At 42.8% G+C, this 24,681-nt stretch overlaps 1 protein-coding gene across 1 annotated transcript in view; it reads right to left on the reverse strand.

The window, feature by feature from the left end:
- The window catches only part of MOGAT2 (monoacylglycerol O-acyltransferase 2), a 108,838-nt gene that overhangs the window by 77,177 nt on the left and 6,980 nt on the right, over window positions 1–24,681 (reverse strand). The window contains exon 2 of the mRNA XM_073612881.1: window positions 19,165–19,343. Within this exon, the coding sequence (XP_073468982.1) occupies window positions 19,165–19,343 (179 nt within the window). The remainder of the gene's footprint in view (window positions 1–19,164; window positions 19,344–24,681) is intronic.

Here is a 24,681-nt window from a genome sequence, read left to right on the forward strand (position 1 = left end):
TCATTCACACTGGAAGACTGAGGACATCTAGTGGCACAAAAGTATCATTACAGGGGACAACTCCCAAAAAGCGACTTTTTTATTTTATCTTCTATGTTATTGTTACTGGACTCTGCTTCAAGTTTAAAGTACCTGAGTAATTTTAATGTCACGCTACTGAGCAATTTTAAAATAGGTTTCATGGATTTTTTTTATTTTTCTAGATTATGAAATGGTTAAAGTTATCAGTTTTTGTTTTTTTACCATCTGTGTTCAATTGGTGAGAGTTCCTGTCACATTGTATCTCACAGACTGCACTAAGATACTTTGCTCATGAATATGATCATATTTCAATCGATCAGATTATGGGATTACATAATGTGATTGATGGAAATAAACTTCCTTGTGTGCAGCAGATTGATCAAATGGGTCGCTGGCTATAGATGATTATTCCCGATCACAAGTGATTGGGAAAAAAAAAAAAAAAAAGAACCTTTATGGAGGGATGTATGGCATACCCGCAATTTTTGTCGGATGAATCCTAAATGAAACCTGCAGAAGAAATATGGCAGCTGATCAACGTTGGGTCATTGAGGTTGATTAACTAAAGCCGGAGTGTGCAAAATCTGGTGCAGCTCTGCATAGAAACCAATCCGCTTCCAGGTTTGTTTGTTTTTTTGTCAAAACAAGCTGAAGATAGAAGCTGATTGGCTACCATGCACAGCTGCACCAACTTTTGCACTTTCCAGTTTTAGTAAATCAACCCCATTGACTAATCAAGTAGTGATGGAGATCTAGGGAGGATATGACAGATTCTTGCACCTTTGGTGTTGGCGAGTCCAATTTTATGCCCATCTAAAGAAGGAGTACATGATTAGTACTTATCCTTAAAGAGGTTGTAAATCTCCATTTGCACGTTGTACCTATAGGTAAACCTATAAAAAAGCTTGCCGATAGTTACTATAAATCTCTCCTAAACGTGCGCCGTTTCGGAGATATTCACTTTGTACTGCGCCGATGAGGTCATTGGCCCTCCGTACCGTTTCTTCAGTAGCGAGTGCCGTGACTGGCGGCTCCCACGCGCATGCACGGGAGTGACGTCACGCCGCTCCGGCCAGTGAGGCTCGATTCACATCTATGCATGTTGCTTTTGAGCGTTTTTGGAGTTTTTTTTTGTGATGCTTGCCACGTTTTTGAGCAGCGTTTTTGTAGCGTTTTTACAGCGTTTTTGTAGTGTTTTTGCTGCGTTTTGCGTTTTGTTTTTTTTTTACAGTTTTTTTTAGACTGTATACAGTCAAAAAAAGAAATAAAAAAACAAAACAAAAAAACCCCCCGCCAAAAACGCAACAAAAACGCATCAAAAACGCTGCAAAAACGCTCCACTTGCGTTTTTGATGCTGGTCTATTGAATTCTATTACATGCAAAACGCTGCATTTTGCATGAAAAAAAGTCCCTGACCCTTTCCAAAAACGCAGAGGTACAAAAAGGCATTGATGTGAACATGCTCCATAGGAACCCATGTTAAAAAATTCCCATGCATTTCTGCAAAATGCAAAATGCATCAAAAAACGCGCTAGTGGGAATGGAGCCTCACAGAGCGCGGACGACGCGGGCTTCGTTTTCAGGTAAGTGTTACATAATGTGCTAGTATGCGATTTTGTAGGGAAAAGAAAAGTAAGTAAAACACATCAGGGTTTAATTCCTGTTTAGACCCCTTTCACACTAAGGCGCATTTCAGGCACTTTCACACTAAAAAAGAAGCCTGAAAAGCTCACGAAAACCTATTTTCATTAAAACCAATAAATGCTTTCACCCTGGGGCAGTGCGCTGGCAGGGTGGTGAAAAAACGCTCCTCTCCATTGAAATGAATGGAAAGTGCTTCAAAAGCGCCTAAAAAGCTCTTCAAAAGCGCTCAGTGTTCTACTGGCAGTTTACAAGCGCTTTAGTGTGAAAGGGGCCTAAAAGTGGAGCTCTGCTTAAAAAAAAAAAATTAAAAGTCAGCAGCTACAAATACTGCAGCTGCTGACTTTTAATAATCGGACACTTACCTGTCCCAGGGTCCAGTGATGCGGGGGAGCGAAGCCCCACTCCTCTCCTCCTCCTCTCTGCGGTGCCGGCATTGTAACTTTGGGCGCCCGCCGTGACTGGCTGGGCAATCATCTGGGACCTGTGACATGTCCCAGATGATTGCCGAGTGGGACAGGGAAGGAGGGTACCCCCCCCCAAAAAAAATGTGGCATGTCAGGGGGTTACCTTCCTTAAAGCGGAAGTTCAATTCTTGGGTGGAACTGCGCTTTAAGGTAAATTTCCCTAAGACTATAAGGACTAGGGAGACCTGCTCATTTATCCCCATAGAAAGTCTCTTAGCACCCTCTAGTGGTGGCCAGGAGCAGCTGATTTGAACACATTATTAGACCCTGTGTTTGGAGCTCCTTACTCCAGTAAACTAAGTTCCCTTGAAAATGACATTTTGAGCAAGTGGGAAAGAGTAATGCCCCGTACACACGATCGGACATTGATCGGACATTCCGACAACAAAATCCATGGATTTTTTCCAACGGATGTTGGCTCAAACTTGTCTTGCATACACACGGTCACACAAATCTTGTCGGAAAATCTGAACGTCAAGAGCGCGGTGACGTACAACACGTAAGACGAGCCGAGAAAAATGAAGTTCAATAGCCAGTGCAGCTCTTCTGCTTGATTCCGAGCATGCGCGGAACTTTGTGCGTCGGAATTTGGACATTGGATTTTGTTGGCGGAAAATTTAAGAAGCAGATCTCAAATTTTACGCGACGGAAATTCCAATGGAAAATGTCCGATGGAGCCTACACACGGTCGGAATTTACAATCAAAAGGCTCCCATCGAACATTTTCCATCGGAAAATCTGACCGTGTGTACGGGGCATTACAGGAATACAAGCTAAGTATTTATAGTACATATATTCTTTATCCCTTTATTGACCAGAGGTTACATAGAGTTAAATATTTAGTCTGGTTAAAAAAAAAAAAAAAGAAAAGAATGTCCAGTTCAACCAATAGAAGGGAAACAACAACAAAAAAATACAATCCTATATACACACACACACACACAATCCGATACCCACAGTTGATCAAGAGGAAGGCAAAAAATCCCAATAAAGCATGATGCAATTTGCTACAGCAGGGGAATTCCTTCCTGATCCCCTGACAGGCAATCGGATTTTCCCTGGATCAACTTTACCTATAAATGTCAGTACCCAGTTATATTATGTACATTTAGGAAAGAATCCAGGCCTTTTTTAAAGCAATCTACCGAGCTGGCCAGAACCACCGCTTTTCACAGCTCTTACTGTGAAGAAGCCTTTCCATATTTGGAGATGAAATCTTTCTCCAGATGTAAAGAGTGCCCCCTTGTGATGGCCTTAAAGTGAATAACTCAACACCAAGTTCACGATATGAACCACTTCGATATTTGAACATGTTGATCATATCCCCCCTTAATCTCCTTTTCTCAAGAGTGAATACATTCAGTTCCTCTAATCTTTCCTCATAGCTGAGCTCCTCCATGCCTCTTATCAGTTTGGTTGCCCTTCTCTGCACTTTCTCCAGTTTCCGGCTGGCGATAATCGTATGTAAAATCCGGCAGGCTGGTTGTACCCAAGTTGATCGATCAAACAACTTGGTACATTCAGCCTGCCTATACATGGTTCGAATCTCGGTCGCTTCCTGCTATGACCAGCCATAGATTGGGACCAGCGATCGTGTTTAAATTGATCTGAATATGAGATTACATGGGGGTGGGGAGATGTGATCAATAACCTACAATTGCAAGTTATGATCATATCCTATCGATCGAAATCCACTTCCCCATGTGTGGCATATCAATGCAATGGGTAGTTAACTATAGATCGATTATTCCTATCAGAAGAGATTGACTGGCAAAAGAAATCAATCATTTATTAAAGTGAGTATGGCCACCATAAGAGAGTAATTCCCATCACTTTGGAGAAACTTCCTTGCACTTTCTGATGTGTCACCAGCACAGGAAATGAAGGGAAATGCCCCCAACAGGGCACAAAAAATAAACTGATGTGGTTTAACTCTTTCCTATTCTATCCAAAGGTTAAAAAAAAAAGTTTTAGTCTTACATACAACTGGTATGCAGGTTGCCAGGCATCAAAAGCAAATCGGATTTACCTTCTCCATGCTTGCCTGGATCCGCCATCAGAGGAAACACAACCAACATTGATGAGTCCAGGGCCGCTGTTACAAATCACAGGGTCCCGTCCAGCCTACATGACACCACCGTCAACGTTCCTATGACAACGTCCAATAGGACGAAACGTACGTCGGAAGGCAGACGCGCTGACGTCATCGTTTCTATCCCATTGCGAACGGGTGCATGCAGGCCGGCCAGGTGATTTATATTACATGCTGTTTTATTCGTTCTTTTTGGTAAGTGCGCTACTTTTACTGTTTTCAATAAACTATTCAAGCGGATTCACACTATGGAGGATGTGTTTTTTATTCCCCTGGGTTCCCATTGCTGAGTTATTGGGCCTTGTTGTCGGTGAGTCCCGGGTGATCCTCCCTCTATGCTGAGACAGATGGTGGTGTCCCCACTGAGTGGATTTCTGGCATAAGCTTCATTACAGCTTACCTCTGGTAAACATATATCTACATAGGTGGTGGATTCTTCTCACAAGATGTTTTTATTCACTAAAGTTTCCAATCACTATTGGTGGAACATATTGCAATAAGGACTGTTGATATCAGAAGTCACTTTTACTGTCACGGACTTTACCTTTTTTTGTCACTTTTTATATTTATCTGCATCCAGTTTTATAGCACATTTCTCTGATTATTTTTCACATATATATTGTGTCGATATTTAATTTATTTTATATTGATCACTTTACAGCATTCGAAATAATTGAGGATTCATTGATTGCTTATATTTAGCGCGGTTCTTTTATGTATTGTACTGTTCTGCATATCCCCCCCTGTAACTGAGAACTGAGAAAAAATACCCAATCTCTGGGCAAATCTCTCTCCCATCCCTCCCTTTAAAAAAAAAATGCTTCTATACATAGGATATTCTAACAGGCGTGTACAGGGCACACCCTAATCACTAATTGTGGTGCAGATTCCCCCTACTGCCCAGGCCCCCCCCCCCCCCTGTGTTGCTGCCACCCGCCTTACAGTCTACTGGCTTCCCTCCTCTCCTCCCAGCTGCTGCGGGGGATGTTTCCAGATAGAGAGCAGGGGAAGGGGCTGGTAAATATGTCATTTACCGGCCCCTTCCTTTTCTAAATGAACACACTCACTGTGTTCAATCATAACTGAAGCCTTGTAAACTGTTTACTATGCTTCAGATTGTGAATGAACAGGAAGCCGCTCAGCACAGAGCATTTCCTATTCATTCACTGTCCAGTGCAGCTGAGGCTGCAGAGAAAGGCATGTGTGTTTGAGCTTCGGGGTGCACACCCTAATGCAATAGGCTGCTCGCACCTATGCTTCTATATAATAAATAAAAGTAGATCAGTAAATCGTAAATCTTCTCTGTTCTTCATTATGATGCTGTGCGGTCTTCTGGAGACTAGAACCCAACAGCCAATAGGAAAGGTCCACATATCCCAGTTTAAAAAAAAAAACAAAAAAACAAACACAGTATAAGCCAACAGTCTCTGCACTAAACCTTATCACTCTATCTTAGCTGCTGTGTTATATCAAAAATGATATCCAATACATATATAATACACATATAATCATCATCCAATACTGTACATATAACACACAGGTCTTTGTCAAATCTCTAAACTCGATACCAAGAAAATATGTGCATATACACAAGCCAAGCCTTCTCATCCAACATCAGTGCCTGACCTCACAAATGCGCTTCTGGAAGAATGGTCAAACATTCCCATAGACACACTCCTAAACCTTGTGGACAGCCTTCCCAGAAGAGTTGAAGCTGGTATAACTGCAAAGGGTGGGCCAACTCAATATTGAACCCTACGGACTAAGAGTGGGATGCCATTAAAGTTCATGTGCGTGTAAAGGCGGGCGTCCCAATACTTTTGGTAATATAGTGTATACATTATCCAAAATAATGTATACACTGTATAGCTCCTATACATATACGGCAGCAGGATGGCTCTCCTGCCCGAATCGCCGTATATGTATGGCGGCTCCTTTAAGAGCCATAGCAGACGTGCGTGCCCGATGCATGGCGGGGGCAACCCGATGCACATGGCTGGCCGGTGCGATCGCCGCTGGCCACCCACGATAGCGGGCACGAGAGCTAGAACGAGGAATTGTGTAAACACACAAATCCCTTTTCTTACAGGGGAGGAGAAACAGATCGTCTGTTCCTACTAGTTAGGAACAACGATCTGGCTCCTCCTCTACTCAGTTCCATGTCCCCACAGTTAGAAACACACCTAGGAAACACATTAAACCCCTTGATCGCCCCCTATTGTTAACCCCTTCCCTATCAGTGACATTTATACAGTAATCAGTGGCTATTTTTTTTTTTTTTTTGGTCCCAAAAAAAGTGTCAAAAGTGTCCGATCTGTCCGCCACAATGTCGCAGTCCCGATAAAAATCGCTGATCGCCTACTAGTAAAAAAATAAATAAAAATGCCATAAATCTATCCCCTATTTTGTAGATGCTATAACTTTTGCGCAAACCAATCAATATACGCTTATTGTGATTTTTTTTTTCCCAAAAATATCTAGAAGAATACATATTGGCCTAAATTGATGAAGACATTTTTTGGGGGGGGATATTTATTATAGCAAAAGGTAAAAAATATTTTTCAAAATTGTCGCTTTTCTTTTGTTTATGGCGCAAAAAAATAAAGCCGCACAGGTGATCAAATACCACCAAAAGAAAGCTCTATTTGTGGGGGGAAAAAAGACATAAATTTTGTTTGGGTACAGCGTCGCATGACCGCGCAATTGTCAGTTAAAGCGACGCAGTGCCGTATCGCAAAAAACGGCCTGGTCAGGAAGGGGTTAAATTCTTCCGGGGCTGAAGTATATAGTGTATATTGCAAACTGTCAGACATACAAGTAAGCCTCATATATAAAAACAATAAAGCTTGTAAAATAAGATATCCCCCCCGTCAATAACGGTAATGTAGAGATGGGCCACCGCACATGCTTGTAGGTGTATTGGCCTGGGGTGCGATCCTATCCCTATCAAGAATATGAAATAATAAATTCCCCTGCCAAAAAAATGTTGCCTGCAAAGTCTATAGGAAGGAGACATATATACTGCCACCTAGTGGTTAAATTGCAGAAGACGTGTACAAATTGTTCCCTATTTAATGCCACTGTCACCACTTTTAAAAAATAACTCTACTTTTGTTGAGAAACAAAATAACATTGCCCTCTGGGTGATCGATGTACATTGCAAGTATTTTACCAAATTTTGTTGCAGAGTCCTACCTTTTGTTATTCTGAAGCAGTAGCTGTTTGTTTGTCTGTGTTCATGTGCCGAGAGCATCTGTACGGAAGTGATTTTAGAATTATCAATCAGCTTCTGCACCTGCAGGGCTCTGAGGAAAGTGGCAGGGTCTGCATCCCTTTACAGATGATTTCCCTTTGGGAGTATCTCACCAAAAATGACATTTTGCTGCAGGGGATGCCCACAATCTGACTTGTATCTTAGTGCAGACTTCTAAGAAAATCAGTGAGCAAATTACCTGTACATTTTCGGGGTGGGGTGGGGTGTGTTCCGTACACCATCTGTGTACAGAACGCCTCCAGGTAGTCATATTGCACTTCACAGAAAATTATAGAGCTGCAGATTGAAAAGGCAAGACCATTGTTTTTAATAACATTCCATTACAATGTCGCAATTGAATATTTGAATATTTATATATATATATATATATATATATATATATATATATATATATATATATACACACACACACACATATACTGTACATATGTACACACATACTTTTAATTTTTTTTGCCAACACAAAAGTGCCGTTACCCTTTTTAAGAATGTCCAGTGACGTCATTATGTAAGACGGTATGCTCCTCACTAGACATTTGCACTGCCGAAAAATATGTTCATTTTAGTTTTATTCTGTTTTTTCCCCGTTTTTTGCGTCATTCGTTATTTCAAATAATTTCGTAAAAATTAGAATTCGTTATGTTCCATTCGTTTATATGCAGTTTTTGTTATTTCGATAATTTGGAAAAATCCAAAATTCAAAAATCCAAAAATTAGAACAAAAATCTGAGAAATTCGAAAGAAGGAAAATCGGAAAATTCAAAAGAACTAATAATAATAACTAATAAATTATAGGTATTGGAATTTCCTTTCAAATTTGGCTGTTAACGAACGTGACGAATTTATCCAAAGTTACGAATTACCTGAAATAACGAATGCTGCATCTAAACGAATGGAACTTAACAACTTAATAATAAAAAGTTTTTATTATTATTAATTATTATTAATTTGTTACATTCCATTCGTTTAGATGCGACATTCGTTATTTCAGGTAATTCATAACTTTGGATAAATTCGTATTCGTTACGTTCACCAACAACCAAATTTGAAAGGAAATTCCAATATCTATAATTTATTAGTTAGTAATAGTTATTATTATTAGTTAGTTATTATTTTGGATTTTTGAATTTTCAAAATTTTCTAATTTTTCACATTTTCGGAAACAATTTTTAAACGGGTTTTCATTAATTAGAATATTTCCAAATTAACAAATTTGTTGAATATCATCGAAAAACTAATTTGGAACTAAACGAATTGCACATGTCTACTCCTCACTCCTGGAAGACTAGACCTGGAGGACATCGGGTGTATTAGTTTAGCACCAGGCAATATAATTACTATTGAAATAAAATAAACAATTGTACACTGTGGAGGAGATCTCCGTTTTCTCTGTTCTACTGAACTTTGGAGTTGTGTGAAGTAAAGGGGAAAAGGAATGGAGGAAGAGCGTTGATACATATCCCAGATATCTCAAGTGGGGATTGATTTTTTTGTTAATAATAAAATATCTCCTTGAATAGGTCTTTGTATTTTATGTATTCTATATTTGTACAGTATCTTTGTATATGCCTTTGTATCTGGTGAGTTAACTCATTTCAGAAGACGTTTTTAACCACTTCTGGAGCAAGCCTATTTCTGACATTTGTTGCTAGAATTATTATTTTTTGATAGAAAATTATTAAGAACCCCCAAACATTATATATATATATATATATATATATATATATATTGTTAGCAGAGACCCTAGAGAATAAAATGGAGATCGTTGCAATACTTTATGTCACACTGTATTTGCGCAGCGCTCTTACAAACATAATTCTTCGGGAAAAAATAAATTTTTTGAATTAAAAAAAAGAAGAGCACAGTAAAGTTAGCCCAATTTTTTTGCATAATGTGAAAGATAATGTTACGCCGAGTAAATTGATACCAAACATGACGTGCTTTAAAATTGCGCACACTCGTGAGATGGCGACAAACTACTTAAAAATCTCCGTAGGCGACGCTTTAAACATTTCTACAGGTTACCAGCTTAGAGTTACAGAGGAGGTCAATTGCTAGAATTATTGCTCTCATGCTAACAATTGCGGGGATACCTCACATGTGTGGTTTGAACACCATTTACATATGTGGGCGTGACTTGAGCATTTGCTTCTGCACGCGAGCTCGGCGGGACGGGGCGCTTTAAACTTTTTTTTTCTCTTTATTATTTTACATTTTATTTTTTATTTTTACACTGTCCCTTTAAAACAATGTTTTTGATCACTGTTATTCCTATTACAAGGAATTCAAATATCCCTTGTAATAGAAATAAGCAGGACAGGACCTCTTTAACCACTTAAGGACTGAGCCTCTTTCTGAGATTTGTTAAAAACAGGTTTTTTTTTTTTTTTGCTAGAAAATTACTTAGAATCCCCAAACATTATACATTTTTTGTAACACCCTAGAGAATAAAATGGTGGTCGTTGCAATACTTTCTGTCACACCGTATTTGCGCAGCGGTCTTACAAGCGCACTTTTTTTGGAAAAAATACACTTTTTTAAATTAAAAAATAAGACAACAAAGTTAGCCCAATTTTTTATATTTTGAAAGATAATGTAATGCTGAGTAAATTGATACCCAACATGTCACGCTTCAAAATAGCGCCCGCTCGTGGAATGGTGACAAACTTTTACGCTTAAAAATCTCCATAGGCGACGTTTAAAGAAAATTTTACAGGTTGCATGTTTTGAGTTACAGAGGAGGTCTAGGGCTAGAATTATTGCTCTCGCTCTACCGATTGCGGCAATACCTCACATGTGTGGGGTTTGAACACCGTTTTCATATGTGGGCGCTACTTATGTATGTGTTCGCTTCTGTGCGCGAGATAGGCGGGACGGGGCACGTTTACAAGTTATAATAATAACTACTTGGGTTATATGTCACCTATAGGTGAATGGACACTGGTAGATCAATTAGAACAATCAAACAGGAAGTCCTCCGTATAAAACCCCTCCTACACAGGAAGCACTTCAGTTTTTCGCCAGTGTCTGTAAGGTGATGGTCACTGATGTGATACATGTGCTCTGGGTGCATACTTGGAGGTCTGGACAGTTCTATTTAGAATCATAGACTTCATTTGGATGAATTTGAAAGATCTGTCAGCCAAAATAGATGGTACCCGATCCTCATTGGAAGGAGAGAAGACTCCTCGAGATTTGCCTTTAATGCAGCCTTACGACGCTGGACCCTGCATATTGGAACCCTGTGCAGTGTTTGTTCTGACCAAGATGCTTTCCTGCAGGGTGCTATACAGGTCCAGGGGAGTGGACCCCACATTAAGAGGGACCCAGACCCTGAAGGTCTTTTATGACAAAGTTTGCCGTGATGGGTGAAGATTGGACTCCTGTTATGTTCAGAGTCCTGCAGCAGGAATGGTAAGTCTGCATTTGCTTGCAGTTTCTCTTTATACAAATATCTGACTGCCTGGTGTTCTCTCAGTAGCCTCTAGGGGCAGTGTGCTGTTTGAAATCATGCTCTGTGTACTTCTTAGGAGTATGGGCTGCCGTTTCTCCTCCAGCCACTAGAGGGCGCAGGGGCCGATTTCTATATAGGCAGGAAGTAGAGGGGTGCCCATGTTGGCCATGTGCTCGGCAGATTCAGCTGGGCCTCTTGAAACATAACAGCAGCCCATGAATAGTAGTGAAGTGTGAGTACTTACTAGGGGAGAACTGCGTGGCCAGACAAGTCATGATTATATACTGCATACTTACTGCTTAATTCAGGGGGCATGTACGACTGTAAGTCGATACACCCCTAGCAGTGCACTTTAGAGTAGTGTGTCTCCAGAATAATGACACATTTGACACACAACTAGTATGGGGCCTGGTGCAGTTGAGCAGGTGCATACTTGCAAACTGGGCTAAAAGTTTATGCTTGCTGAAAAGCTCATGTTTGCGAAAAGCTTATGTTGCTAAAAGCTTATATTTTTACTAAAAAAACGTATGCTTGCTAAAACTCATGCTTGCTGAAAGCTTATGTTTGCTAAAAACATGTCTGCATAAGGCACAAAGACTCGTGTGGCATAGACTCAACTCATGTCTGTGTAAGGCACATGACACATGTCGCATAGGCTCGCGTCGGTGTAGGCACATGATGCATAGGCTCGCGTCAGCGTAGGTACATGACACATGTCGCATAGACTCGTGTCTGCGTAGGCACATGTTGCATAGGCTCGTGTCTGCGTAGGCACATGTTGCATAGGCTCGTGTCTGCATAGGCACATGACACGTGTCACATAGGCTTTTGTCTGCGTAGGCACATGACACATGTCGCACAGGCTCGTGTCTGCGTAGGCACATGTCGCATAGGCTCGTGTTTGCGTAAGGCGCATAGACACATGTCTACATGAGACACATTTTGCATATATATACATGGACACATGATGCATAGACTAGGGATGAGCCGAACACCCCCCCTGTTCGGTTCGCACCAGAACATGCGAACAGGAAAAAAATTCGTTCGAACACGCGAACACCGTTAAAGTCTATGGGACACGAACATGAATAATCAAAAGTGCTAATTTTAAAGGCTAATATGCAAGTTATTGTCAATAAAAGTGTTTGGGGACCTGGGTCCTGCCCCAGGGGACATGAATCAATGCAAAAAAAAGTTTTAAAAACGGCCGTTTTTTCAGGAGCAGTGATTTTAATAATGCTTAAAGTCAAACAATAAAAGTGTAATATCCCTTTAAATTTCATACCTGGGGGGTGTCTATAGTATGCCTGTAAAGGGGCGCATGTTTCCCGTGTTTAGAACAGTCTGACAGCAAAATGACATTTTGAAGGAAAAAACACATTTAAAACTACCGCGGCTATTGCATTGCCGACAATACACATAGAAGTTCATTGATAAAAACGGCATGGGAATTCCCCACAGGGCAACCCCGAACCAAAATTAAAAAAAAAAATGATGTGGGAGTCCCCCTAAATTCCATACAAGGCCCTTCAGGTCTGGTATGGATATTAAGGGGAACCCCAGCCAAAATTTAAAAAAAAAATTGACGTGGGGTTCCCCCTAAATTCCATACCAGACCCTTCAGGTCTGGTATGGATTTTAAGGGGAACCCCGCGCCAAAAAAAAAAAAAAAAAAACGGCGTGGGGTCCCCCTAAAAATCCATACCAGACCCTTATCCGAGCACGCAACCTGGCAGGCCGCAGGAAAAGAGGGGGGGGCGAGAGTGCGGCCCCCCCCCCCTCCTGAACCGTACCAGGCCACATGCCCTCAACATTGGGAGGGTGCTTTGGGGTAGCCCCCCAAAACACCTTGTCCCCATGTTGATGAGGACAAGGGCCTCATCCTCACAACCGTGGCCGGTGGTTGTGGGGGTCTGCGGGCGGGGGGCTTATCGGAATCTGGAAGCCCCCTTTAACAAGGGGACCCCCAGATCCCGGCCCCCCCCCTGTGTGAAATGGTAAGGGGGTACTTACCCCTACCATTTCACTAAAAAACTGTCAAAAATGTTAAAAATGACAAGAGACAGTTTTTGACAATTCCTTTATTTAAATGCTTCTTCTTTCTTCCTTCATCTTCTTCTTCTTCTGGTTCTTCTGGTTCTTCTGGCTCTTCTGGTTCTTCCTCCGGCGTTCTCGTCCAGCATCTTCTCCGCGGCGTCTTCTATCTTCTTCTCCTCGGGCCGCTCCGCACCCATGGCATGAGGGGAGGCTCCCGCTCTTCTCTTCATCTTCTTCTCTTCTTCATCTTCTTCTTCATCTTCTTCTTCTTCTTCTCTTCTTCATGTCTTCTCTGGGCCGCTCCGCAGCCATGCTGTGGCATGGAGGGAGGCTCCCGCTGTGTGACGGCGTCTCTTCGTCTGACGGTTCTTAAATAACGGGGGGCGGGGCCACCCGGTGACCCCGCCCCCCTCTGACGCACGGTGACATGACGGGACTTCCCTGTGGCATTCCCCGTGACGTCACAGGGAAGTCCCGTCAAGTCACCGTGCGTCAGAGGGGGGGGGGGGTCACCGGGTGGCCCAGCCCCCCGTTATTTAAGAACCGTCAGACGAAGAGACGCCGTCACACAGCGGGAGCCTCCCTCCATGCCACAGCATGGCTGCGGAGCGGCCCGGAGAAGACATGAAGAAGAGAAGAAGAAGAAGAAGATGAAGAAGAAGATGAAGAAGAGAAGAAGATGAAGAGAAGAGCGGGAGCCTCCCCTCATGCCATGGGTGCGGAGCGGCCCGAGGAGAAGAAGATAGAAGACGCCGCGGAGAAGATGCTGGACGAGAACGCCGGAGGAAGAACCAGAAGAGCCAGAAGAACCAGAAGAAGAAGAAGATGAAGGAAGAAAGAAGAAGCATTTAAATAAAGGAATTGTCAAAAACTGTCTCTTGTCATTTTTAACATTTTTGACAGTTTTTTAGTGAAATGGTAGGGGTAAGTACCCCCTTACCATTTCACACAGGGGGGGGGCCGGGATCTGGGGGTCCCCTTGTTAAAGGGGGCTTCCAGATTCCGATAAGCCCCCCGCCCGCAGACCCCCACAACCACCGGCCACGGTTGTGAGGATGAGGCCCTTGTCCTCATCAACATGGGGACAAGGTGTTTTGGGGGGCTACCCCAAAGCACCCTCCCAATGTTGAGGGCATGTGGCCTGGTACGGTTCAGGAGGGGGGGGGGGCCGCACTCTCGTCCCCCCCTCTTTTCCTGCGGCCTGCCAGGTTGCGTGCTCGGATAAGGGTCTGGTATGGATTTTTAGGGGGACCCCACGCCGTTTTTTTTTTTTTTTTGGCGCGGGGTTCCCCTTAAAATCCATACCAGACCTGAAGGGTCTGGTATGGAATTTAGGGGGAACCCCACGTCAATTTTTTTTTTAAATTTTGGCTGGGGTTCCCCTTAATATCCATACCAGACCTGAAGGGCCTTGTATGGAATTTAGGGGGACCCCCACATCATTTTTTTTTTTTTTATTTTGGTTCAGGGTTCCCCTGTGGGGAATTCCCATGCCGTTTTTATCAATGAACTTCTATGTGTATTGTCGGCAATGCAATAGCCGCGGGTAGTTTTAAATGAGTTTTTTCCTTCCAAATGTCATTTTGCTGTCAGACTGTTCTAAACACAGGAAACATGCGCCCCTTTACAGGCATACTATAGACACCCCCCAGGTACGAAATTTAAAGGGATATTACACTTTTATTGTTTGACTTTAAGCATTAATAAAATCACTGCTCCTGAAAAAACGTCCGTTTTTAAAACTTTTTTTTGCATTGATCCATGTCCCCTGGGGCAGGACCCGGGTCCCCAAACACTTTTTATGACAATAACTTGCATATAAGCCTTTAAAATTAGCACTTTTGATTTCTCCCATAGACTTTTAAAGGGTGTTCCGCGGCATTCGAATTTGCCGCGAACACCCCAAATTGTTCGCTGTTCGGTGAACTTGCGAACAGCCAATGTTCGAGTAGAACATGAGTTCGACTCGAACTCGAAGCTCATCCCTAGCATAGACATATGATTGCACATAAACGCATGTTTTGCATAAACACATGCTCGCTTACTAGCATAAACACCTTGGATGAGCACATGTGTGCATAAATGCATATTCTATAAATGCATGTATAAATATGTTTTTTTGTTTTTTTTTTTGTTTTTGTTTTTTACATTGAACTGTAAAGATAGGTTTTTTTTTTTTTTTTTTTTTTTGCATTTTACTGCATATGGTAATTCATGAACAGCAAGAATACTTGTATACTTGCGTGTTTGCATTCCTAGGTACCAATGTAACGGCTTACCTGGGTACCCGCATACTTACAGTGTACCTACGGTGTTGTATAGCGGTGGACCAACGTTGTCTAGGCAGTTGTCTGGGACAGTACAAGTGCTGTCTCTATCGCCAATACATATTCCAGGGAGAGAATAGTGGGAGAGGGAACTCTGCAGGTGAATCTACTAGATTGCAAGTTCTACAACAAGTTGGGACAGGTGTGTCCGGGACGAGAGTCCTGCTGCCAATAGGGGTAGATGTACTGGCAACACCTTAGGGACCGGTTCTCCCTTATTTGATGATTTTCCTCTGTTTCGGCTTCTGCCACATCTCTTGCGAAGAATCCGGGGAGGTGGTAACACTGATAATAGTGTGGGCCGAATTAGCCCAGGAGGGCTTGGTACACAGACATAGCGAGTCTTGCGGGGGTTGCTCCTTGGACACTCCCAGTCCAGCAGGACCTAATGGTCTTGAGTCCTGTATCTGTCAGGGCTGAGCTCAGCCTTTCCTTCTCTGAGCTGGCCTCTCAGCTGTCGGCTAATTGCCAGCTCCTATCTCTCCACAGTTACTCACCTGTTGCTGATATCCAGCTCGTCAGTCCTGCCTACTTAAGCCGTCCAGCCCAGAGGATCTCTGCCTTAGTCTCTGTGATGTTGACCAAGGCGATCTCCTGCGTTCCTGTTAAAGACTTGCTTGGCTGACATCCCTTCTGGCTCCAGATCCTGCTTGCTGTTCCACTACATTGATCCCTGACCTTCTGGCTTGGCTGACTATCTGTTCCGGTTACCGAACTTTGGCTATGCTTTGACTACATTTGTTCTATTTACTTTTATTATTAACAAGTGTGATTTAACTGTACTTCTATCTCGGTCTGATTCATGGTTTCTGACAGTATCTCAGCACTGTTAAGCCCCTGGAAGCCAGCTTCAGGGAACTTCAATTACAGGACTTAAAAATATTTTTTTGCCTGGGGTGAAGCCAGGAAGTGGCACCTGCAGAAATATGTGAGTGGGAGATTTTCTTTTTCTTTCTCCAATCGGTAGAGACAAGGAGTTTGGCCTTAAGTACCGTTAAGGGTCAGAGTTTGTCCCTATCCATTTTTTTTTCCAGAGGCCATTGTTTCTCACTCCTTGATTCATAGTTCATACAGCATGTAACTTGGACAGTCCCACCTATCAGGCCATTCTTGTGTCCTTGGGACTTGAATTTGATCTTGACTGTCCTTGCAGATGCCACTTTTTGAACCAATCGGGGGATTCTGTTGGTCCTTTTATCTCGGAAGGTGGCTTCTTTGGTTGCTATCACTTCACTAAGTGGAGTGTCAGAGTCAGAGACTCTTTCATGCAAGGAGCCCTTCTTGGTCTCGCATCATAAGGTGATGTTGCATCCTCATCCATTTTTATTGCCTAAAGTGGTTTCTAGTTTTCACTTGAATCAGGACAGTGTCTTGCCTTTTATTTTTCTCTTAATCCACAGTCGGCAGAAGAACGGTCGCTACATACTCTAGAGGTTGTTCAGACACTCAGGATCTACTTGAGTTGTCGGCACAGGTCAGGAATCCTGGTTTGTGCTGCCAGAAGAGCCCAGGAAGGGCAGGCGGCATCCAGGTCGAATATATTTTTAGCAGTGGATCTGCCAGTTTACCAATGATGCATATGGTTTAAAGGGCAACATCCCATTTTTTTCTGGGGAGAGATTCTCTACCATGTGTGGGGAAGTATAGTGGGCCATCTGTCATCAGGTGTCCATGGCCCAGGTGTGCAAGACCACTATTTGATCTTTAGTTTATACATCTAAAGTATTTTTACCAGGTGGATGTCAATAACATGGAGGATACTGCCTTTGGCCTCAGCGTATTACAAATAACAGAGTAGGTCCTTCTCTGGTGGCAGTTTCTATGATGGTGTCTCCCACTCCTCAAGGATATTGCTTTGGGACGTCCCAAGTAGTTATTCTAATAACCGGCTCTGTTTCCTATGATGTACAATAAAGAAAATAGGATTTTTTTGTCATACTTACCTGTAAAATCCTTTTTCTTTGCGTACATCACAGGACACAAAGGTCCCTCCCCACTTTTTGGGAATTTATTGCTTGCTACAAAACGGAAGTGCTTCCTGTGTAGGAGGGGTTATTTAGGGGGGGACTTCCTGTTTGAACACTGGTAGATCAATCAGAACAATAATTCACCTATAAGTGGCGTATAACTCAAGTAGTTTATTATTATAATAACTGGCTCTGTGTCCTCTGATGTACTCAAAGAAAAGGATTTTACAGGTAAGTAAATTTTGATATATATATATATATATATATATATATATATATATATACACACACACACACACACATTTATTTTTATTTATTTTTACTTTCTGCCATAAAACATATTCAATAAAAAAAATTTTGAAATCAAATTTTTTCATCAATTTAGGCCAATATGTATTCTGCTACATATTTTTGGTAAAAAAAAAAAAAAAAATTATATATATATATATAATCTATTCACAATAAGCGTATATTGATTGGTTTGCACAAAATTTATGGCATCAACAAACGATGGGATATATACTGGAATTTTTTATTTATTTTTATTTATTTTATTTTTTTATACTAGTAATGGCGGCGATCAGTGACTGATAGCGGGACTGCAATATTGAGGCAGACAATCTGACACTTCGTGGAAACCAGTGACACTAATATAGTGATCAGGACTAAAAATATGCACTGTCACTGTACTAATCACACTGGCTGTGAAGGGGTAAAACATCAGGGGTGATCAAAGGGTTAACTGTGCGCCTAGCCAGTGTTTATGTGTACTGTGTTAGATGCTTTTACTAAAGGAAGTGATGGATTTTATAGCCTGGTTTGCACGGACACAAAATCCATCACTTCTCCCCTGTCAGAACAGAGGTCTGCCTTGTTTACATAGGCAGAGCTCTGTTCTGAGCCTCTGCTCGATGATTGGCATGCACCTTGCTGGTGGAAGTGCAGAATCACATATACAGTGGAACTTTGGTTAACAAGTAACGCAGTTAACGAGTGTTTTGAAAGACAAGCAACTTTTTTTGGAAAATCCTGACTCGGTTTGCGAGTGTTGTCTCGCAAAACGAGCCTTTCCGAGGGTTTCCGAGTACAGCCCAGCTGCCACAGAGTATTTCCAAGGCTCTCCAGTGCCCCCCAACCCACCTCTGGCCACATGCGGTATTGCATGCAGTAGAAGTCAATGTGGAACGAGTTATCTTAGTTTCCATTGACTTCTATGGGGAAACTCGCTTTGATATGCGAGTGCTTTGGATTACAAGCATTCTCCTGGAACGGATTATGCTTGTAATCCAAGGTTCCACTGTACATGGGAGTCTGCACAGGAGAGCCACCCTGTAGCAGTAAATCTGCTATGGAGCGGTCAGTAACTAGGCACTAGTGAGATCCAAGCAGAAGCTGTTTGCCTACACATGCTCTCTCTAATTGAAGCTCTGTATGGCCCTGTGTGAGAGGGGCAGGAAGAGAGGAGGAGGGCAGGAAAAGAGGAGAAGGAATCAATCAATTCTAACTTTTTTTAATGTACAATTTGAGCTACTGAGCTCTGTAAACAGATTTTATTATTTTTTTTGCAATTGAGCAGCTAAGCAGACAGAAACACAAACACAAAAAGGAGCATAGAGAGCACTCTGCTGTCTGTAAAAATAAATATGGAGAATTCTACTTTACCCCACTGCCCCTCCCCCACAGACCACACTGCTGACCTCCCCACCCTCACGATTCAACACTGCTGTCCTCTGCACTAAAAACTTTCCTGTTCTGGAACAGACACACTTTTGCTAGTTAAATATTTTTAAACAATTACCGAAGGTGAATGAAGAAGATATGTACACAAAACACCCGATGAGTCGATGGTGAAAAAAAATGAATAGACTGAGGTTAGCATGTACCTTGATAGGAAAGTAGTCTCTTAGGTATCGCCAGACCACATGACTCTGCAGAAAGTGGCTCCTCCTTCCTCCACGGCTGGGGGTGTCCCAGTCTGTAAACCACCAGATCCCATAGAGAACACTGATTATCCAGAAGCGGGTGAAGAGCAGAGCGAAGAACAGGATAATGCAAGTCTGTGCTGCAGGAGAACAAATCACAATGAGAACAGCGAAAACTGATAAGTGCAAGCAATTGCAACATGACGCTATAAATCGTACTTTTGCTGAACTGAAACATTGTTACTGGATGTTGTAAGATAATTGCGTGGAGTGTGAGTGATATAATTAAAGTGTTACTAAACCCAGTAATATAAAAATAGTTCATCCGCACCTCTCCCACAGCTTATAAATCTTCTTTTTACATTAAAATACTGCCACTATATACCTTTTTTGGCTGATCTGTATACCACGGCCACATGATAAACTGCAGGGTCTGCCTGAGTGCTGAGTGTTCAGGTAGGAGGATATTTCCACTACAGCCTGTGTCCTCCTCATGCTGTTAAGGATGGCGGATCATCCATCAATCAAGATGTGACATCCCACCCACTGTGTTCTTTTTTAGTTACTGGGCATGGAGGATGGGGGAGGGACTGGGCTGTCATTTAGGATCTGTAGACATGCCCAAATGTGTGATGTGATACCATGTGACCTGAAAAGCTCAGATCAAACAAGGAAATGTAATTGTGCGGTGATGGGTTTTGTACTTGCATGCCGTGGGTATTGAACGGTGGTGTTTGGTTGTGCAGGCCAGTCTTTGGTGGGTCCTGCGGGTGTGGTGGACCACACAAACATAAGGTGTCATGTTTGTGTGGTGGTGGCGGGGTACAAGGTCCTGGTAGGTTAATATGGGGCAAACATATACTTGGTAGGGACCCGTCTGAGGTACGGCTCCCACTATTTTGGTATGTTGGTATCTGCGACTGGTTGCCTGAATCGATGCTGTGGCGGCTGGAGGCCTAATTAAGTGGGACGCAGGTACTTTCTTCTTTGATGCCTACCAGGACCTTTGAGGTTCCAGTAAAACTGGGTTTTAATGTGTTATTTACCTGTTATGTATACAGTTTGTTAATATAAGGCTGCTATGGCCATTTAACTCCAACTCGTTGTCATGTGGTTATTTATAAGGGGTGAAGGGAGTTATGGTCTGAGCAGATTTGAGACAAATCATCTTTAACACCCCAGTCATGTAGATTCTTGGGCTGTCTTGTATGAACTGCACGTTTGAGATCTCCCCAGAGTGGCTCAATGATATTGAGGTCAGGAGACTGAGATGACCACTCCAGAACCTTCACTTTATTCTGCTGTAGCCAATGAAAGGTTGACTTGGCCTTGTGTTTTGGATCATTGTCATGTTGGAATGTCCAAGTACGTCCCATGCGCAGCTTCCTGGCTGATGAATGCAAATGTTCCTCCAGTATTTTTTGATAACATACTCCATCCATCTTGCCATCATTTTTGACCAAATTTCCTGTGCCTTTGTAGATCACACATCCCCAAAACATCAGCGATCCACCTCCGTGTTTCACAGTAGGAATGGTGAACCTTTCATCATAGGCTTTGTTGACTCCTCTCCAAATGTAGTGTTTATGGTCGTGGCCAAAAAGCTCAATTTTGGTTTCATCCCTCCAAATGACTTTGTGCCAGAAGGTTTGAGGATTGTCTGTGCTTTTTGGCGTATTGTAAGTGGGATACTTTGTGGAATTTGCATAGTAATGGCTTTCTTCTGGTGACTCGACCATGCAGCCCATCTTTCTTCAAGTGCCTCCTTATTGTGCATCTTAAAACAGCCACACCATATGTTTTCAGAGAGTCCTGTTTCACCTGAAGTTATTTGTGGGTTTTTCTTTGCATCCCAAACAATTTTCCTGGCAGTTGTGGCTGAAATTTTAGTTGGTCTACTTGACCGTGGTTTAGTTTCAACAGAACCCCTCATTTTCCACTCCTTATTAGAGTTTGAACACTGCTGATTGGCATTCTCAATTCCTTGGATATCTTTTTATATCCTTTTTCCTGTTTTATACAGTTCAACTACCTTTTCCCGCAGATCCTTTGACAATTTTTTTGCTTTCCCCATGACTCAGAATCCAGAAACTCTACCGATTGTTTGGTAAGGAGGCAGAACAGCGGTCTCCCTATGTAAACGAGGCAGATCGCCATTCTGCCAGTAGGGAAGGCATGGATCCTGTGTCTCTGCAAAGCAGGGACTAGGATTCTTGTCTCCCCCTAGTAAAAGCACTTCTCACAGTACAGTAAAACACTGGCTAGGCACACAGTTAACCCTTTGATCGCCCCTAATGCTAACCCCTTCCCAGCCAGTGTCATTAGTACTGTGCATATTTTTAGCACTGATCACTGTATTAATGTCATTGGTCTCCAAAAAGTGTCAGTGTCCGATTTGTCCACCGCAAAATTTCACAGTCCCGCTATAAGTCGCTGATCACCGCCATAATTAGTAAAAAAAAAAAAAAAAAAAAACAACTTCTGCGCGAACCTATCAATATACGCTTGTTGGGATTTTACCAAAAATATGTAGCAGAATATATATTGGCCTAAATTGATGAAGAAATTTGATTTTTTTTTTCCTATTGTTTTTTTTATTGGATATGTTTAATAGCAGAAAGTAAAAAAAAATAGTTAGCTTTTTTTTTTTTTGTTTATAGCACAAAAAATCAAAAACGCAGAGGTGATCAAATACCACCAAAACAAAGCTCTTTTTGCAAGATATACAGTACATTTTTATTTGGGTACAGCGTTGCATGACCGCGCAATTGGAAGCTAAAGTAAAGCAGTGCCGTATCACAAAAAATGGCCTTGTCATGAAGATGGTCAATCTTCAGTAGGTCAAGGGAACGTTTTCTCCCCATTGGTGGAGGTTGCCATTGCTGATTGTGGGTACTGGTGCTTGTTTGGGACAGAGTGTGCCACTGCAGTGAGCTACCTGGCCCACAACTTGCTCTGCTTCCAAATGTTTGTCAGCTTTGGATAGTAATGCCGCGTACACACGATCGGACTTTACGGCATACTTGGTCCGGCGTACCGGATTTTGTTGTGCAATTCGATCGTGTGTGGGCTCTAGCGGACTTTGTTTTGTCAAAAGTCTGACGGACTTAGATTTGAAACATGTTTCATATCTATCCGACGGACTCGGGTCTGGTCGAAAAGTCCGCTCGTCTGTATGCTAGTCCGATGGACAAAAAACGATGATAGGGCAGCTATTGGCTACTGGCTATGAACTTCCTTGTTTTAGTCCGGTCGTACGTCATCACGTACTAATCCGTCGGACTTTGGTTGATCATGTGTAGGCAAGTCCGTTCATTCGGAAAGTCCGTCGTAAAGTCCCCCAGGCAAAGTATGCCGCAAAGACCGGTCGTGTGTATGCGGCATAACTGTGGCAAAAGAGAGGTCCTCTTTAAAGTGCTTTGGCTTTCTATCCCGGCGCTGACTCCAGTCCTTTTCGGGGACCTAGGTGCACATTCGGCCAGAGTGTGTGTTGAAGTGTTGATGTCGCCGACCGATCAGACGCAAAACACCTTTTGAATATTTCATAATATTCACTGATTTGCTTTAAGTAACTGCAATGACAGGCAGGATAAAACGAGGCGCTGAGATTATGTAAGAGATAAGCTGACCAGACATTCACAGAGGAGGAAATTGTACATCACAAAGCAATAATCCAATACAACTGAAAATCCTTAAAGCTAAACTCCGGGAAGATATAAAAGGCGCCAATTAATGCAGTTCTGTATTCAATAAAAAAAAAAAAAACATAAAAAAAAACACATTAGCTGAATATGCTTAGCAAGTCAAAAGTTACACAGGAATTGCAGGCGCCCGGAGGCAGACCAGGGAAGTCAGGGATTGCAGGGAAGCACAGCCTGCTTCTGCAAAATTAACCCAATACTTTGTCCAGTATAGGAAGTAGAACATATTCACTTTAAATGCAGCTAGTGTAAATAGCTGCTTCTGTCTGGGTGTACTTCTCTGCACAGCAGTATTTAGACTGGGCATGCACGTGTGTTAACAGGGAACAAGCTGACAAGAGTGAGCAGCAGGATGACCTCAACAGTGTGCTGCTGCTCCTTCATTGCCCAGCCACAGGCTTGTGGGGTAGCGAAGGTCTGTCTGCAGACCTTCCCATATACAGTATGCAATTCATGTGTTTATTTAGAATTAGGAGTTGAAGTAGAATTTCTGCCTAACACTGACGGTGATCTGCGTCATCCAATGACAGTGCGATCACATGCACTCTGCATACATGAGTGCACACACAGGGGAAAAAAAGGACATTTTATAATGACTATTTAGAACAATTCCCCCAACCATCCTTTCAAATGCAACAAATGGTTGTGGGGTGGTTAATATTGTATTCCAAAGATTCCATAATTTAAGGCTCTTCATGGCTTAGCACCCCATTATCTGTCTGAACTTCTATCAACTTACTCTTCCCCTCGTAACCTCCGCTCCAGCAGCGGAACTACCAGGGTCGCAAAGGTCACACTTGCAACCAGGCCCTGGTGCTCCGCCATTGTCAGGGGGCCCCAGCAGGGCTGCTTGCCACAGGGCTCTGAGCTGAGAGTGTCTCTTATACAGCTCAGAGCTTGCACTGACAGTTCCCCCTCCTTCGCACGAATGAGAGGAGAGAGACGATCTGCTCCTTCTCCTCCCATCCTCCCCTCTTGTGTGCACCGTGGGAAGGGTGAATTTGATCATTCAGCTCCTATCTTTCACTAGGGATGGTTCCGATGTTCGAATCTAACGTAAGTTCGACTTGAACATCGGGTGTTTGTTTGTTCGCATAAGAACCGAACATATGGGGCGTTTGCGGCAAATTTGAGCACCGGGGAGCGCCCCATAATGCACTGCAAGATCACAGTGCATTGACAGCTGCTGATGGGCCAAAGCATGCACCTGACCTGCATGCTTTGGCCAATCACAGTGCGATCTGCTGTGAGAGCCATGGTTGGCTAAAGGCAGGGTGCCTTTGGCCAATCATGGCTAAGGGGGCTAAGTCCACGCCTCACACTATATAAGGCTGCTTACAAGGCAGCCGTAGGTAGTGTGATATGTGGAGGAGATTGAGAGAACTTAAGCTAGATCAGGCAGGTAAGTTAGTGGCGTGCAGGCAGTATAGTGTTAGTGTGTGTGTGTGTGTATATGTGTGTGTATATATATATATATATATACAGTGCAGGCAGTGTAAATATATATATATAGTGCAGTCAGTGTACAGTATATAATACAGTGCATTGAAGTGGTTAAGGGGAAACCTATGACAGAATTAAGGAAAAAAAATGTCAAGGAGTCCCCCCCCACCCTAAAATCTATACCAGGCCCTTTGGGAGCGAGTGCCCCCCCCCCCAACTTTGTTGGTGGGGACACGAGCCTCTTCCCAACAACCCTGGCTATTGGTTGTCGGGGTCTGCGGACGGGGGGCTTACCGGAATCTGGAAGCCCCCTTTTAACAAGGGGGCCCCCAGA

Source organism: Aquarana catesbeiana, linkage group LG02 (genome assembly GCF_042186555.1).
Source record: "Aquarana catesbeiana isolate 2022-GZ linkage group LG02, ASM4218655v1, whole genome shotgun sequence".
NCBI classification, from domain to species: domain Eukaryota; kingdom Metazoa; phylum Chordata; class Amphibia; order Anura; family Ranidae; genus Aquarana; species Aquarana catesbeiana.